The sequence below is a fragment of a genome, unplaced genomic scaffold (assembly GCF_019419815.1).
Source record: "Pyrus x bretschneideri cultivar Hongxiangsu unplaced genomic scaffold, Pyrus_bretschneideri_v1 Contig51, whole genome shotgun sequence".
NCBI lineage: Eukaryota > Viridiplantae > Streptophyta > Magnoliopsida > Rosales > Rosaceae > Pyrus > Pyrus x bretschneideri.
In genome coordinates, this window is record NW_025999789.1 from 856,911 (window position 1) to 876,354 (window position 19,444).

Below are 19,444 nucleotides of genomic sequence, written 5' to 3' on the forward strand. Positions count from 1 at the left end.
GAGTTCGAGTTAGCCCAACTCAAGTTACACCCCTAGTCGTGACCTCCACAAGCCAACCTTGACGGCAAACCCATCACCAAACCCCCTCGCTCCTGCAGCTCACAAAGAAAGGAAATGAAAGTCGTTAACCCACCCACCACGTTCGAAACCCTACAGACTAAAATGACCATCGCACCTCTGCCTTTCCACGATCATCAACATGCGGCATGAAGATCAGCAACAGAGAAAGTCAGTGGTAGCCTCGTAAATAAAGTGAAATTCGACTCCAAAGACTATTCATTTGTACAATGCAATTGAAAAGCCTTCTTTAGACTAAAGTAATGGTGGGTCGAGAGAGAGTAATTAATTATTTTTACTTGTAATGGTTGGTGGCAAAATAAGTGGAGTGGGAGATAAAGAAAAGAAAGTGGGCATAGGAGCGCTCTTAGAACATCTCAAAAGGAGATGTCAAATTTTGAACATAAAATTTAAATTTTGACAGCTTATGTGGCACTTTGACATCTTTTAAAGTTTTGTTCTCCAACTGATATGTCAAATTAAATTATTATTTTATTATTTTATAAAATAAATTATTAAACTGATTAAAATTTAATAAAGGACATTTAAAGTTTAATCAGTAATATGTTCACCTTCCTTGATTGAAAAGAAGAAAAATGAAGGATAATTGTATCAATCAACTTAACATTAATTATAATAAATGATTAAACTAATTAAAAATCAATAAAATACATTTAATAATTAATTTAAAAAAACATTTGAAGCTGCTATCAAATTTGACAGCAACCTCTTTTGCTGCCAATCTATGTCATCGCCATATAGGATTTGACACTTCGGTTGGAGAATATTAGTGTGATTTTTTTTTACTGTTATAGTTGATGTGTACATTTTGGTACTTTCTTTGGAGATGCTCTTAAGTAATAATCTCCATAAATTTATAAAATAAATTTGATCCCAATTGAAGTTTTTTTGTATATCACGTGCAAATCAAATGACCTAAATTGATAGAAAATTAGATAAAATATCTTCAGATCTTATAGTAAAGATGAAATTTGCGATTATTATTGTTTGGTTTGATTTTAAGGAAAATTAATGAAAATGACTTGAAAACTTTGAGTTTTAATGATAACGACAAAATAAAGGGTAAAGTGAATAGTACTAGGATTGACTTTTTAGTGTAAAAATGTGATTTTTCGTTAAAATGAACAGTATCGAGAGCTTTTCGTTAAAATTCTTTTGATTTTATGAAGCGAATTGACAAAAAGTAAAATAAGATCCGAATGAAGGAAAGTACAAACAGTTTGGTCTGGTCAGCTTTTCGGTTTTGGACGTCAAACTATAGGGAGGGCAGATGGCCAACCCAATTTAATTAGAAAGGTTACTATGCATAGAGTGGTATATCACAGCTATACTAGTAACCAAAGAGAGTCCTAGCTTGCTAGCTAGTAGTAATAATTCCCTTTTGTTAGTCTTTTATGCTCGGTTCGATCATTGGATACCATGTTCGAGTTCACAGATCCGTCAATTGTTCAACAGATTTTAGAAGGCGAGATGAGAAGTTATTTGGCGGTGCTACTTTAAGTATTAGTCAAGAGTTATTTGGTAGTTTCCCTTTGAACTTATTACTTAATAGATTTTAGAGCAAAGTCAGAGTAAATACTAAATTTAATATAGGTGTGAAGGAAACTACCCGCTTGAATACTCGATTTAAACTATGAGTCATATTTCGTCTAACATAGAGGGTTCACTTTTTGTGGTTGTGATTGGAGATGGAGTTTATTGTCTTAATAATGTTAATGAACCCTTTGTGTATTTGTATTACGTACCCTCGTGGCCCTTTGATGCCAAATTATGAAAGCAATCACTTTATTACAAAAGCAAAGTTTTGACTTTTTTTGTTTTTTTTAACAATCGATATTATCTACACTAAGAGAAGAGAGTGATATTAACCTCACAATGGGCTAATAATAATGTGGTTCAAAATCGTCTTTGACGAGAATCAAACCTAAAACCTCTCACCTATCAATGAAAATGAATATCACTAGATCGTAGTACTAAGTGGCTAAAAAGCTTTTGACTCTTAAACATGTGAAAGTAGGCTTTCCTTCTTCTAAACCTCCCGGACCCCCTCATGTGTGAACCCTACCCTACCCTTTAGATGTTCAACCACGATCTATTTTACTAGTTCAACCAAAATACAAAGTTGACACACTTCTCTAAACTATTGTGTTTGGGAATTACTCGATTAACGAGTGCATTAGAACCGTTAGATGTGTGGGGTTAATCTAGTTGCATATTAATATCAAACTCTTTATATTCCCTATAAAGATGAAGAGATATTCTTTGGGATATTTAAGTTTAAATATCAATTTAAAAATAATATAGGGAAGATATTATATTTTAGCCAAGGTGCCAATAAAAAATTCAACCAAAATAGTTTTGTAAATACTATTATAATTCAAAATGATTACATGATTGAATGATTCTCACTTTTGAATCCTAGCACGTTTTTTGACTGACCAACTTTTTTCGGCGACGGGCGGATCAAATTTTTTTTATCACAAGGTCATTGTTCAACATTAACTTTTCATAACTAAAGATGAAAAAATTGCACCTATCACAAATCACAACCTCATAAAATTAATAAAAAGTAAGAAGGAAAGCAAGACTATAGAAATTGATGACGATGATGCCATAGTCGATCACAACAGTGGTCCTTCTCCATTATGTCAAAAGCTCGATGCTTAACCAATTGGTTCAAATTATCTGTATTATTTGTGAAAGCAGATGCCACTATTTATATGTTAACAGTAATTGTGACTCTCCTAGTTAGGAAACTACTATGCTTTCAGTTGTAAGTGTTAAAGATAGTATTCATATGCTTAGAGTTGTTCTCCTGAAGTCCTTATTTTGAGGACTTGCGAGGTCCTTTTAATATGAGTCGTCAGATTAATTTTACGGTAAATTAAGATATAAACTTAAGGAGAGGGATTTGCATGACATATGTACACTTTTGGACCCGAACCGGAAAGAAAATTGCTATCCCTACCCGAAACTGCATATTTTAGTCACTAGTTTTATAGTTTACTGTGAACTCAGAAATAATTGCATTAAAGTTTGGCCCTTTTGCCAAATTATGAAAAACCAGTACAAAATAACGATTAACTTCATATCAGAACAGCTCCGAAACTGATCAGACTCGGTTATTCAGACTTACAATTTACAGAAAGAAGAATAACGAATAAGAAATTCAACACCAGGATTGTACACTTCCAGTCACAAAAGCCCTCTGCAAGCCGTCTTTTCCTGTAGTTCGGAAGCCAGTAACAAAACCCCGCCTTTGAGCTGTCATTCTTAAATATTAATTCTGCAGAAAGATCATCCCAATATGGAACATCCACCCCTTCCATGGTCGGAGAAAGCATCAATGGTTTTGTCAGTGGCTCACTAACATGCCTAGATTTTTCATTCCTATAAGGGGTTGATGTTGCTTACTGGATATTCCTCATCACCTGTAGTATCATCAATCGTAAATTGTCAAAACTCCGGTTTTCCCTTTTCATAAGAACTTTCTGTTTTACTCGCTAACACTTCCAGTCGTAAAAATAAGTTGAATCTGCTTCCGTTAATAAGTAGTGAATCAGCAGGGAACCGGAACAGATTCCTTCTGGTCGCTTTGTTTCCTCTTCTTCTCACTTTTGTGTTGTGGCTTATTTGAAGCTCGGTCAGCCTTGGAAACAATCTTAGAGACGGTGAACCCAGCTTCTTCAAAAATGTATGATCTGTGAGGAAGTAATGCATTGCGAAGAACAACGTCAATACCATCATATGTCCAAACACTTAAAACTGCCTCTCCTTTAAGTCCAACAGCAAACCAACCAAGACCCGCAGCAGCAATATCCACCGAACTTGAATCCCAACTGTTTCCGCTGATTCGAAATTCCTTTCTCACCCACTGCCCAAGCTCCTCAACTCTATTCTCGCCAATTGGTGGCTGAAACAAGGAGAAGGAAATTTTGGCATCAGAACAATTAATAAGACATTAAGACTAATGACTATAAGATAGAAAACCAAGACTTTGGAGAATTATCACTCGTCAGCTAGTGTTAATACCTGCAATTGACGACCAAAATGTTCCTTTACCATTGTGCATGCATTTTCGGTTTTTCCCATGTGTAGTGGAAGATAAGGAGATGCCCATACTGTAACATAAACAGAATCTACGGATGATTCTTCTATATCCAGCCTCATAAGCCCAGCGATATGAACTGAATACCCATCCTGTAACAGCCAAAGGACAAGAAATATTAGCAATGATAAATGGAACAAATATTAACAGATCACATTGAACCTAAATTTGCAACAGACATTTTAAGATCGACAATGAACTATGCATTTGAACATAACCCAAAAAGTAGCAAAAGAGAGTACTTATCAATGGTAAATAAGCGTCCAATACTGTCACGCAATCAACTTTCTAGTGAGATATAAACTCAATAAATAAGGTTCTGAACACAATTGGTTACTGGATTTTTCATGCAGCCCAGAAATCGGTATATTTATCAAATTGTTGAGGTAGTTCCCATTGTTGTTGAACTCGAGATGGTTGACATGTACAAAGTACAAACCAAACGACAAACTAAACGTGCGGCAATATAGTATTAAAAGGCAAGATCATGCTTACACAATTGAAGCAATGGGTGCTTAGTAATAGTAACACAATTTGAGATTTTTGATTCTATCTATTAACATGGTATTCGTTACTAAATTTATTCGCATTGGAAGAAACACATTACTGTGAGTCAACAAAGTGATCTACTCAAAGTTCAGAACATTAAATAACCAAATACGAATACCCAAAAGCTATAACTGCACATTCCTCCAAATTCAACACTATATATGCAGTTATACATGAAATCAACAGGTACTTTACCACTTCACCTTTGTAATTGGTGGTAACGAAATCAAGAAATCACTATAAGGTACTTGATGCTCAAGTAAGCTTACCTTGATCCTGTACGTCCTCGGTCTCAACTCCTTGCTAATGTTGACAAGACTCTGTTCCTCTCTTGTCAACCTAGCCGTAATCTGATGAGGATTCAAAAGCCCGGGAGTATCAAACAACTTGGTATGACCAGGAAGAACACCTTCCACTCTAACAATTCCCAATGTTGTTCCGGGAACTGGCGCTTCTGTCAGATGCGTAATCTTCCCTCCAACATGCTTCCCTATCGCATTTATCAGTGTACTCTTCCCGGCATTCTGCGCCCCTACTGCCCACACATTCCCTCTCGGTCCTGCCAAGCTAGTAACATCATCAACAAGATTCTTCAACCCCCAATCCCTCACAGAACTCACCAAATGCACACTCGTTATCTTACTCGCTCCACCCTCCCTTGCTCTTGTCCTAACCCAATGCTCTAACCTCGTGGGTGACAACGAACTCGGCAAAAGATCAATCTTTGTCACCACAAGCACCACTCTCGGCACATTCCCTGATTTCCCCTGTTTCCAAGCTGTGAAATGCTCCTCAATTGTATCCGAAACCAACTTGGCAACCTTTTTAGGAAATGACCCATCGAAGTCTGCAGCATCCACCACCATTAGCACTACTGATCGGGTCCCCGACGTCAAAGCTAACTTCCTCCCAACCGTATGATCAAAATCAAAATCCGGTAGTAAATTCTCCACCGTCAGATCCTTCGCTTTCCCGTAATGCCTCAGAGAATGACACCGTGCGCAGACCACCGGCTTTTCGACCTTGACTCCCACCAAATCGGCCTCAGAACTCAAGTTTTCGGGCTCGATTATGAGACCCCTTTTGAGAGAATCATTGAATTCGGGCACTTGACCAACGTGCTCGAGATGGGTCCCCAACCGATACGTCCTCGGATCCTTTTTCGAGGGCTTGAGGAAGAATCCGGGGTGTTTGGGGTCGGAATCCTGCATGTGAACTCCACACCCACGGCAGACGTGGCGAGCTCCGGCGGTAGTTTCATCGTAATTTCCTTCGCGGTTAAAGGGCAAGGACTGAGACGAAGAAAATGGATGGAAGAAGATGGTGGAAAATGGTAAAGATTGAGAATTTGTGGGATTTTGGAGGTGGGGTTTTGGGAATGAAGGGAAATTTGAATAGGGTGTTTGGGCTGGGAAGGATTGGGCGAGGAGGGAGAGAGAAAGGAGGGGTTTGAGCTTAGAGAGAGAGTGCGATCGAGCTATCAGTAGCATGTCTATCTTTTATTTTGAGATTGAGGGGAGAGAGAGAGGTTCGTAGGGTTTAGGGTTTAAGCAAAGGAGGTGACCACCGTATTTTGTGGATGGGCGGAGGGTTTGGGCTCTGGTAATGATGGATTGAACCTCCTCAATGACAAATCTTTTGACTAAAAGTCAAACCAGAGGAATTCCTATTCCGTCTACTAGCGATAACTAGTGGTAGCAAGCTTGCAGTCTCGTTTGGAAATCAAACTTTAATCCAATTCGAAAGTGAGATTATCTTCTACTTTTTTTCATTTTATCATTTACGCTCTCGCCAATGGCACAATTTTTTAGTTAGAAGTAAATAAACGCAATCTATGTCACTCAAATTCCGTCTAATGGTAGTAACTATTAGTGGGATGCTTGTAATCTCTAATCTTATGTTCATATAAATTTCCGACTTACACGCAAGGCCCATGACCAATCACACATATATAATTTTTTTATTGGAGGAAGGGGCACATGTGGAGAAGTTCTTGTGTTCGGAAGTACATATATGGGGTGGGCGATCAAATACTATATTCTTACCTTAGCAATGTGATCAACAAAATCACAGATACCAACACTACTATGTTCAAAAGCAAATTGTTATTGAGGTTTTTGGTTGCCAATCACAATCTCCATGTCTTCCACATACATTAATTGATCATCATTCATCGATTAGCCTCCTACATACATCAACAGTTGATAATCATCCACCATTGTCGTATAGAAGATCAAGATAGGTCAAAAACAACATTATCCTAGTGTACAAAGCAATATGGGGAGGGAGATCAAATACCAAATGTAAAGTTCAACGATAAATGCTCTTAACAACGTGAGCTACAAGTCTATTGCGTTTTACATGCCGACAGCAGAACACAGGAGATGCACATCAAGACTCAACAAGAGAGATCTTCAATAAATTTTATCAAGCAAAAAAATATCCAGCCTTTTACATAGAGCTACCCTCAATTCCTTCCAACCTTTTTATTTTTCGCAGTTAAAGGTTACAGTATCTTTGAACAAGTTTCTAGTTTTTATATCTCAGTGTTCTTTCCATATACGGCCGGCGACTTTCAGCTTCAGCTCCTGCCTATTACCACCCGAGAAGAAGAGTGCTAAGTTCCTTTGAATAATTAGTCCGTCTTGACTGTCACGGACATTTCGGTGGCTATCTCGGATACTCCGAGGAATTCCTTGCCACAAGAGCTTTCTACCACTGCCACTGACTTCAAGACTATAAGTGAATTGCTTCGCCTCATCATCATCGCCCATGAACCTTAGGAATGACATGTAAACCGGTGCGGTTCCAATGTGGAATGCCTCAAAATGCAAGCAAAACTGACGGCCAAAACAGTTGAAAATCTGCACTACATTCAAAGTCACAAATGGGTATGAATACATTGGTAGAGGTTGACCGGAATAATATGAGAAGATCGATTTTGTTTTATGATTGTTCATTCCAACAAGATACTTATGAGACTGCAACATTTGTACCACATTTTCTACTCAGAAATTAAAGACGTGATATGATAACAGAAACAAAGAAGTCATAGCGAAGGATAGCAATTTGTCCTTTCGTTGGGGATTAAGAAAGAAGGAGAATTTCAAACTAGCTATGTCAGGTCTTTTGATGATTCAGACACTGGAGTCATGAATTTCCCACAGGCTTTACTCAAATTTACTAAACAATTGAAAGTTTTAAAGAAATATGTCGTTCTGAAATCAACACAGACACTTTGACTGGTAAGAGAAGAAAATACTGTATCAAGTTTTTACGTGGTACTTAAAAGATGCAATTCCTTCGACAAGATTGTTTATAGAAATGCAATTTGTGTATGTGTGTATGTAGGATATACATGTAGAGAGAGAGAGAGAGAGAGAGAGAGAGAGGAGAGAGAAACATACTGTCAACATCCATGTAGCGTTTTCAACTTCTTGGGGATTGGATTTAACATATCTATGGTTGAAAGTACTCCCGTCATGCAATGTCGACCTTGTGATCATTTTTAAGATGCATCATAAGGAATTGGATATCTCCAGTGACAGAACATTCAGCTCCAGCATAAGGGCAGCTGTACGGACGATAGTTACAGATTTTCTCATGCTTTAGCTTGCTGTAGTATGGGAATATATCTTGGCAACCATAAATTTGGTATCTACAAGGAAGATCCAGAGACTCCGCTACTTTCTCCAGTGCCAAGCACCTTATATTTCCAAGTTCGTTTCGACAAGTGGGGCAACAGTTGTGCACTCTAACCTTACAGCTCGAGCAAAGAGTATGGCCATTTGGACACTACAATATACAATATAAGCTTCAATAAGTTCTCACTTCGACAAAAATAATATCTTAGAACATGTATATTAAAACCTATGTGCATGCAATCGAATCTGAAGACCATATAATGATGTTCAAGATAGGATGGTGTATCATTATGCTAGATGGCGTATGACGGTATTTCTCAATTGATCCTTCACATTCGATGAGTAGGCAGTTCTTAAGAAATCCAGTTTTGGAGTTTCAAGTTTTTTGAGATTTACAACTTTGTGAATGTTTTCGAGTTGTATATAGTTGTGGTGGCATAATGACCTTTAAATTTCAATTGTATAACTTTATAGAACTACCAGATGTTTAAAACCCTATTAGCATCAGTTGCAGGATGTTTCTTATTCTTCAACCAAAAGAAAAGACATATTCCTATTAAAAGAAGCATCGAATCCTCCTTGATCATTTAAATTTAAACAAATATTAAGACATACCTGGTGAATTGGAGGACACATTAAATTCATGCAAACAGGACACTCGAGTAGATCATGCACATTACTATTTGGTGGCAGTCCAGGATTTCCAATCAAACCAGCAGCAGCTTTTCTGAAAGGGGAAGCCCTTAGATCAGCAGTGGAAGTTGCAACATCAGTATCTGCAAATGCCATACGAGACTCGGCCACATCCTCACAGAAGCGACCTCCAGGAGACATGCTTCTTCTTCAAATGTCAAAGCTGGTACTCTCAGATTGGGATCAATATCATGGTATTTTTCCCGAATTGTGTCACCTCCCTCAAGTGTCAATTAAATTACCCTGTCATTCCCCCATCGGAAGCTTAGTGTTCTGCATAACTTTTCTTTCAACGAAATGCATGTAGTTGATGTAATGGAAAGCAAGGTATTTGTCAGAAAAAGGCATGAAATAAAGATGCCAATCCACAGTTACAAGAAAGCCATATAATAGCATTGAATTAAACTTTAGGCACGTGAAAAAACATAAACTTGTGCATTCGGAAGAGTTTGAGGCAGGATTACGGGTGAGAAAGGGATACGATACCTACTTGCAAAACTTCGGAACAGATTTGTGAATTGTCAGAAAGGCTTTAAAATTGGAATTTAAAGACCAAAATCCCATCTTATAAACTAACAAATGAAACAATGAGATCTAATTCCTTGTTTAGTAGAACACCTCTTGATTCATTACAACTCCACCCCTAAACCTACACCAATTATCTTAGATTCTATGAGAGATAATGACAGAATATACGAGCAGTTCCAATTTTATCACGGTCATTGGTCAACAAGATCTTTCTCGAACGGAAGTTATAAGCAATGATTCCATAGCAGTTTGCCGTTACAACGGTATTTCTTATTCACAATAAAACCTATCAAAACTATTAACAGAAGTAATTGGAGAAAAAAAAGAAGTTTACTTGAGAAACAAAACCTATCAAAAGAAGTAAAAAATGCCTAATTTGCGTGTGAAGAAAACCGGAACAGCAATTCCCTCATGCCTTTGGAAAGTAAGAAAATTTGCACAGAGTGTAAAAGTAGTTGCCTTGTTTTCTCAGCATGAAGCCTAAAAAAGCATATAATAGTCTTGTGCTTCAAATGATTTATCAAAAAGGTAAAATTATCAGATCAAACAACTTCCAAGTGCTTTTGAGAATCCCTAAAAACTACAATGCACAGTGAAGATCCCTGCAACAATAAATTATTGAAAAGCGGAAGAAAACAAGATTGGTACTTGGTAGTGATTATTTCCAGGTAAGATGCAACAAAAAGTGGAAAAAAAAACTCTGAAGCAAAATCCAGAAGCTGCTTTTACTTTTCAATTTTCATGGCATTCTTCAGCTCAATTTTACAAAAGCACTTTCAGGAAATGAAAATTGAAAATTACAAATTGCATACTCCAAAACCCAATTCAAGAATTCGACAAAAATTACACTTTCTCAACCAAAAACTACCAAATTTAAATAAAAAGAAACACACAAAAAAATTAATGGGAAGAAATAGAGAATCTTACCAAGAACTGCAATAACCCCAATGGGAAGAAAATAGAAAACTGCCCAATTCCCAGATGAGATTTTGAGTTCAAACGCTTAAATATTCAAACTTTAATCCACCACCACCTGCCAATAATTGAAGCAATTTTTTTTTTTTTTCACCAAGAGATTAAAGACAAGCAGAAGAAGGTGTTGAAGTGGAGAAGAATCCGTGAAAGCTGGCCCGGATTTGGCGTGTCTTAGTTTGATTTGGGCATGACAAAGTTTTCAACCTTCAAGTTTCAAGAGTCCAACCCTATCTCTCTCCCTTAAAAGAAGATAATGGATTTTCATTTTTCGATTTTGCCTTCCCCTTCCTTCCGCATTGCACTTGTGAGAGAAATGTGTGATTGTGACATGAACACGAGTGATACATTACGTGTTTTTATAGAAGTTATGAGAAATTTTATTTTTTAAGTTATTAACTTTTTAACACACATATCCCACCATTTGTATAGTAATACATGGTGTACCATTCCGTGTACTGATTATACTAGCATGTGTGTATGTGTGCAACCCTTTCCCTCACAAGAGATTTTTCAATGTAAACGGTATACTGAGTGGTACATCATATATCATTATACAAATAATGAAATATGTGTGTTAAAAAGTTAATAACTTAAAAAATAAAAATTTTCACTACTTATATAAAAACACGTGATATATCTCTTGTGTTCCAGTCACAATGAAAATTTTATCCTCTCTCACTGCCTCCGACACCTAAGCACACCCGGACAATATTTTATTGTATTTTCATTCAAATTAATTGATTGATTGGTAATATTCACAGATAGAATTAGACCCTGCTGTAAATTTATTATCTTAGAACTTAAAAAAAAAAAAAAAAAAAAAAAAAAAAAGAAGTAATATTCACAGATAGAATTAGACCCATCTTAGAACTTAAAAAAAAAAAAAAAACAGTAAAGCGATGATATGTTTACTTACTTAAAATGACCTGATTCGTGAATATAAATGATGGAATTGATATTATGAACAAAAGTAATATTTGTGTTTAGTTAGCATATCGTGTTTCTAAACCATAATTTAGTTTTCATTTATTGATATATCCTTGTTTTCAAAGATGATTTTTATATAAAATTTGTGATCAAATTCATTTGTGTAAAGTTTATCGCTGCCATGGAGAATGTATCTGTTTGTTGACTTTAGTAGACCTTTTAAGAACTTTTAACAAATTATTATAAAAATTGAAATAACCACTAAATGGATTATAAGTGATACAATACATGATTTATTTTTCATTTATTGATTGATAGATGTGTATTCCTAAAGTTTCATATGTAGCAATATCCAAGTTAGTTACATGTTGTTGTAAAAGAAAATTAAAATACATAATACTATATTATTGTTTGATACCATCCCTGCCCTACCCTACCCCCTACAATGTTTTCGATGTATAATTGTAAGTTCTTCTCATGTATTTTTTTTATGATTGTCCTATAATAGTGGTTCAAAGTTAAGTATTCCTAATCATTGCCTTGCCTTCATTTGGGAGAGATTTTCAATGTATTGAAAATACGGTCTGGTACATTAAGTGTTATAATACAAGTTAAAATAACTACTTAATACTCATTTACTTGTATTCATGATACTTAATGCACCGAACATGTATAGGGACATAGAAAAATTTCTGCCCATTTGGCGTTGGGAAGGTGACACTTTCCGCACGCAACGTTTTGAATAGTTTCCTCCTGGCAATCTGGCCGATAAACGGAGTGGGGGGTGGTGGTCAGGTGGAGTTGAGTCCATGGGATGGGGGATTTGGCTGCAATTGCACGGTCGATGCCTCTGGTTCTGGTTCTAGAAAGTCAAACAAAGTACGAAACTGAGTCAACGTGACCAGGTTACTGACATTGGATCCAACGTGGGACAGGTGATGGCTCCTATGAAAGAGACAATCCTCTGTGGTTTCATGGGTTATGGAATTCATGTGAACTTGAGCTTATAGTATTTTGAATGCCTATAAAGACCCTGTGGTCATGAACATGCCCGAATCCAAGGTTAGTTTCTGGTTTTCCATATTTGTTATTACTCTTATTAAGGCAACCAACTATGATTTAGGAGCAAATTAGATTTAAGAGAAATGTTAAGTATAAAGTGTTTTTGGATACGTGAATGATTGTTAGTTATTAATGTAAATCTCGATGGTCATTTTTATGAGCAATTTTTAAACGTTAATGTAAGTATCTAAGCAACTGTTACAAGCACAACTCTATATACTTAAAAAGTTATTGATATTTCCACCAATAAGCCATTAGATATTCATTGTGTCCATGTATAGACAATATATGCGTTGAGTTCAATGTATAAGCATAGTCTAACGAAATGCAGCGAATACACATGAAAAAGTTTTTTTAGATTAACAAAAGGATCACTGGTCCATTTAAGCAATTTAATGTAAATCATTTAAACAATTCGACATTCATCAGTATAACTTAGTAAAGTAATGCATGACATCCTATTTTTCTTACATTTTTTAATAAATCATTTCTCGCCATCAACAAAATGTCATAATTTACTGATCACCAAGAAGTTTCTCCACATTGTAAGTAAGAGAAATGCTAAGGAGACTCTCTTAAAGTGAGACTCTTTATTGACTCTCTTTCACATCACAGTTTAATGTCAATTCTCTTACAAACATTATAAACATTGTGTTAAAAACACGAGATGACAGAAAGTCTATAAAACTTTTGACATAGCCTCTTAGCATTTCTCTCGTAAGTAATGTAATCTATATTTATCCTTGGATACCACATAAAACGCATCCCTGTAGTTGTTGTCCATGTCTGGTGTCACAACACCGGCAAACGATCGACAACGGCATTCGAAGAAGTCAAGGTGATTGAACAATGTAACTTTATGAACTTTCTTGCATGTTTCTTTGTGCTAATGGTCGCTATATATGTAAAGATATAATGTATACTATTTTATGTCTCCACATTTGGGGTCCTAAGCCAATGGTGGAGGACCAGTTGGCAGTTAGGGTTGAAGGCTAGAGATATCAATATGTCATATTGTAGCCTTTTGTGGATCATAATTTAGGAAGGATAAGAAAACGACATATATCCATTAAAAAAATCAATGTTTAAGATGAGCCATTAGAAGATTTTTTTAGCTTAATATAATCGAAATTGGACCATTTCATGCCACGTTCTTGTAACAAGGGCCGCCACCGGTCCGAGGCAGATCCATCGATGTGCTTGTTGAGTTTGTTCCTTCATGTTTTAATTTAGTTGTTTTGGACGAAGGATTAATCGTAGTAGCAATCACTAATTACTGATAGTCAAGGGATGTCAATGTTTCTTAATATATGAATGAATGATCTGTTCATGAAATCAAAATAATTGAAATTGGCTTTCTAATTTCAGTGGCAAAACATTTCTCGCTGCATCAATGACAAAGTTCTAATCTTCCTTAATTTTCTCTATAGGGTCGAACTTTCTGCATATGGTGGTTTGCTTTGTGGTTTCTCACGGTTTTGGTTATTTCATGATTTCATCTCCATCTCTAGCACCTCTAGGAAGAAATTGCCCAAATGGACTTTTAATTCATATTATATATGACTTTTAATCATATATATATATATATATAATATGGATGACTTTCGTAGTTTAAGGGAAAAAAAGATAGAAAGGATAATACCTAGGTACTCACATTCTAATTTGATTCAATAAAAAAATGCCACATATTTTTTGTTTTTTAAAGTCCAAGAACAATCAATAACATGTCTATTATTTTTTAAAACAATAAAACATGTCTCAAAATATCATGGGACAAAACCAAAGGGTACGTACTCACGAGTGAGTACTCAAGTATTATCCAGATAGAAATACGTATCGTGATTTTTAATACATTTATTTGGTTATATTTTCACTTGTTAAGGATGTCAACTAAATAATTGTTATTAAGTATTACGCTTTAGTGATATTCTTATTTATTATCTTGAAAATAGCGGTGAGTTTGCAACCAATTTGTTCCCACGTCCCATTCATGTAAATATATAGTTATATAAAGAACCTAGCTTAAATAATTAGTTTGTTATAATGTTTTGGTATTGTTCTACGGAAGTGAGATTTACCAAAGCATTAAGCAAGTGAGCCACCAATTGCCCAAAACACCCCCAAATTAACTTATTAGTTTTGGGACTTTATGACATTTGGGCTTGTAGTTCAATCTTTTGTCCTATGATATATGGTTCATGTCACAAATTTTTGAGTTAGTTTAACCTACACAGTGGTCCAGAAGGCTAATAAGAAAAGATGATTGGGTTTTGATGTACTTTTAAAGTAACCGGAACCGATGGGGAAACTTTAATCAGCTGTGTACTGATGGATAAACAAAATCGAATGAAGATAACTACTATAATTACTCTATCAAGTTTATTTAGATCACAATCAAGAGTTGGCTTTGAAATCACTGTTCACTCTTGCCCTCTTTTCAAGCATTCATCAATAATTTGTTCCTTTCAGGGTCTCTTAGGATTCATATGATTGGGATTCGACATGAAGAATGGAGTGCCAGTTGTCATAACGTACTCTTTCCTCCTTTATCTAGGTTTGAGAGTGGTAGCGTAAGATAAAGTTGCATATGCAGAGCTTTTTTAAAGTCTCTTATCATTCATATTATACATGCATATATTTGCTCGCGTATAGATTTATGTGTGTTAGAGACTAATTAACTGTAGGATACAAGAAAAAACAAATTTAACTCTCCATTTCCCTTTTGAAAACCTGGTTGATTTTTTGGACTTACGAATTAATTCCACCGGATCACGGTAACATATATATAACGAAACTTCATATATTACACAACAAAAGAAGACCATATACTACAGAGCTACATGTGGAATATTACAACAGCTTATGTGTGTAACATTACAGAATGAACTGAATATTATCATGTGCGTGGTGATGGCTGATCAGCAGCAGTACTGCCGGTTGGCAAGTCAGAGATGAAAGCCAGAATCCGGTTAATGCTAGCAGAACGAAGGGGCTGAAAACTGTTGAATGACCTCAATTTGTTCTTGGAGAAGAGTCTGGATGAACTGGAAAGGATCAGATAAACCAAAGCTTGAACTACCACAAACATAGCCACCTTCATCAATGTGTTATTTACCAACGCCAAGGAAGTGATCTCAACCACCATTTTCTTTTCTTTTAATTTTCTTATCTAAGTAAAGTAGTTGCAGAAAAGTTTGAGAGAAGGCTTGCAATGAATACAATTTGCTCAATTATTTGCTATATATAGGAGGAGAAAAAGGAAGAGCAGCGGCCATGAAGTCGCCTCCTAATTCTTGACTTTTTTTAGGCCAATCAGCTGAGAGGTTGTTACTTGACCGCATATGCTTAATTATATGCACTTATATAATAAATTAGTCCATGGTATATACTTGGCTGCACACGACTTTCGAGGGGCCTTGCTTCTTTTTTCTTTCCCTTCTTCGCATAGATTACTTAGTGTGACATTTGCACGGTTACTTGATCGGTGTTATTAATTGACTCATAGTATAATATGCGTATTCATTTGTTAACGTACATTTTAAGTTTATAAAATATTAATTATATAATTATTTTTTTATAAATAATTATTTTATATGATAATATATAAAATAATATCACTATGCTATCATGTGCGTGTCACACTAATTTTTTTAATAAAGAATTGATTTCTAACTAAGCCACTATCAATAATGACGGAACCAATTACAATGCTCTCCTAGGCTATAGCATAGCAAGAGTTTTGGTTCTTTAAAGCTTAACTTTTTTTATTAATCTTTTGGCTATTTTATAATTTTTAATTGTCATATTCCACTTAGGGAATGAAAATTTTGAATATTAAGATTGCTTTTGAGGTAAATAAGAGCTAATAAATGTTAAATAAACTCATCACTTTAATCAATATTATAATTTAAAAGTAATAATTAAGTTAAAACTTCCAGATTACAAATGACTTCTTATTTTATTCACTTGCAAGTTTGGATGCTAGAAGCTTAGAAAACATAGTATAAATTCCTTACTTCAGTTGTTACTTTCAGATTTACTATTATATAACTTTATGTAGACAACAAAAGATTGAAAATTTGATTTCATGGTAATAATTTTAACTTAGCCCACGCACTAAATAATTTCTGGCTACGCCATTGCCACTATTATATGTCTCTAGCAAGATAATTAGGATTGAGGTCTAGGGTTTTGGAAGTTCATACAAATGGAGCAGTTGGTGGTTGGCTTAGCTACTTTTATTAAACAACTAAAAGTAGAAAACCAAAAACGTCATCGAACCCGAACCCAAATTTGTTGAATTGCGGAGGCTGATCTGGCCCTGACAATACAGGCAGATCACTTTGATCATGATTTGTAACGTCCAAGTATGCTTTTAGATTAGAGAAAGAAAAGAACGAAAAAGAAGCAACAGTATCCCCCCGTATCTCTATTTGCTTTAGAGCCAATCTATATTGTGTTCATTCCTACTCAATGAAGTTATTATTCAAGTTCATCACTCGTGTTTCTTATTATACATGCAATTACAAGGATACAATACTAGTACTGATACATGTTTTGGTTGCACACAGTATCTTGCTGTAACGTGTCACACATGATCAATTGAGTGCACGCAATATTTAAATTAAAAACAACTTATGTAACAAATTTTATCTTGACGTGATATTTTAATTTAATAATCCGTGATTATACAGAAGAAACCTCATAACAACAAAGAATGTCAGGCCACCTTTCATATAAGTTCTAAGTAAACAGTAGTATGTATCTGAAGGGGATCAACACGTGTCAATAAGTTGTAGGCTAAGTTATGGAGTCATCGATGTTACACACTGCTGTCAGTGCCTGCCTTATAAAGCAAGATGCGTGTTGTTTTCGGTCTGCATGCAAGACACGTGCCAATCACGTAGCATACTTGAAAAAGTATGTAGGGATGCACTATTCCTTTCCCAGCATCACAAACTTGAACAAGAAGAAGAGCAATCTTACAGTTTTTACTCGGAGAATTTACATATATCACTCGGTGTTGAAAGCGAAAATGGCGTCCCACAGACAGACATACAGAGCTGGTGACGCCAGGGCCAAGCTCAGGTATATATACATTATACACATTACGCTTTCACAATGTATGGCATTGCCATGATAGTTTAGCCACGTTTGAAATAATATATATTGATTTTGGTACTCTAGCTATTAGCACATTCAACCTGAGTATTTTATAAGTTTTGTACACGCTGTAGCAGTGACAGAAACTTAATAGAAATGTCAAAGTCGGTCTCCTTAAAATGTGTCGATTGTGTCACATTTCACTTTTTACTTATGTTGTAAAAATTATTGAGACGTCGTCGATGATCTGATTCATATTATTATCAGCAAAACGGATTGACATAATATTGATCCATTTTGAAGGATACTGATATACGTTCGTTCCTTTAATATATAGGAAAAGACGAACCAGGTGATGGTCACAATTGGGCAGAAGGGCCAGGAAGTGAGGACAATACCCACGAGACGGCCCAAGCAGCCAAGGGGAGAACAAAGGTTGTAACTCAAACAACTAGAGACAAGGGTCAAGAGAAGGGAGAAGTTGCAAAGGCAAAGGTATGGCAGAGTAAGGAGGTGACCAAGGAGAAGGCCTCAGAGGTGGGCCAAAAGGCCACAGACACTGCGGAGGCCTCCAAGGAGAAGTCGGAGGGGTTCCTTCAGCAGACAGGAGAGAAAACGAAGAACATGGCACAGACTACTGCCGAAGCTGTGAAGAATAAGTTTGGCATGGCAAAGGACGACGAGCAAGAAGACCTTGTTTACTATAGGAAGGAGAGGGAGACTAGTTTGACATTGTTTTATGTTGTTTTAATGTCTTTCTACAGCTGTTGTTTGTGTTTTTGAGTTTTGTTGGTTATGTTGTTGTCAACTGGGCAAGTTTTTTAAGTCCTGTGCTTCCCTCTCTATGTGAGATGGGGATGTTGCGCTGCATTTGGTTTTCCAGCGTTGTAGGAATCAGATTGCAATTTTCAGTCACATATAAAATGAAATCTGCTGAATAATTCCTGTATTTCACCTGTAGCATTTTCTTAATTTTATTTAATTCATGCGTTTAAAAATACAAAAGCCTAATTCGCATCTAGAATTGAATTGAATAATATACTGTATCGATGGTATATTGAACGGAAGAACGATAAATTGTGTCTGACTAAAAGGTGAAGATAATTACTTAATCTAGTTCCCTCAAAACAAAAAATCATTCACTTTGCCTAAATATACCGTAGATTATGAGTTATCAATTCTTTCCAATCCTAGAAACCAAATGAGGCTAAGAGGAATTAGAATTATTCCGATTTCTAAATTTCCTGCCTTTGCTAGAATAAAAATGTACAAGAGTTCTATACTAATTACAACCCGTAACCAAATACACCGAAAACTCAGAGACTAAAACTGATTATAAGGTGTCCCATACCCATTCATATTGTTCCCCGATTCATCTTTCTTTTTTCAAATTTATTTCACAATAGTTTACGTGGGTTTGACGCTTATTATAACAATCGTAATTATGTCTTTTGTTAACGTTGATGTTTTCAGTAACTATGATGGCTGATACGTTCAGGTTTGGAAGCCAGTCAACTCAAGACCTACTTATCATTACAAGTTACAAGGCGGAGACTGTGAACTTAGATGGCTGCTTATTGCCGAACCCAAGACATGCTGCATTTTCGAAGTTTGCACCGCGAAGCCATCAAGTTACAAGAACCGACTTAAAGGATATGAGAATGTTGAAGCTGTCATCCCAATGGATAATGCCTGTGGTGATTAGTGAGCTTGATAGGATTGAATGCTTCAATTGAGGTCGATCATCTGCATAGACAAAAATCATATATATGCTGTG

At 35.9% G+C, this 19,444-nt stretch overlaps 2 protein-coding genes and 1 pseudogene across 2 annotated transcripts; 1 reads left to right on the forward strand and 2 right to left on the reverse strand.

The window, feature by feature from the left end:
* Positions 1-3,080: 3,080 nt before the first annotated feature.
* On the reverse strand, positions 3,081-6,384 carry LOC103954011 (GTP-binding protein BRASSINAZOLE INSENSITIVE PALE GREEN 2, chloroplastic). The gene is made up of 3 exons (XM_009365819.3): positions 5,005-6,384; positions 4,111-4,278; positions 3,081-3,991 (listed from the first exon to the last, which is right to left on the reverse strand). Exons 1-3 carry the CDS (start codon positions 6,223-6,225, stop codon positions 3,638-3,640), a joined length of 1,743 nt encoding a protein of 580 aa, XP_009364094.2. The 5' UTR covers positions 6,226-6,384; the 3' UTR covers positions 3,081-3,637.
* A 646-nt stretch (positions 6,385-7,030) lies between these two features.
* Positions 7,031-10,869, reverse strand: LOC103954010 (E3 ubiquitin-protein ligase SINAT2). The gene is given in 5 exon segments (XM_048569992.1): positions 7,031-7,599; positions 8,143-8,223; positions 8,225-8,530; positions 8,995-9,353; positions 10,528-10,869. Coding segments are annotated over 4 exon segments (927 nt in total). The 5' UTR covers positions 9,214-9,353; positions 10,528-10,869; the 3' UTR covers positions 7,031-7,278.
* A 6,872-nt stretch (positions 10,870-17,741) lies between these two features.
* Positions 17,742-18,571, forward strand: LOC103954077 (annotated as a pseudogene).
* Positions 18,572-19,444: the final 873 nt, after the last annotated feature.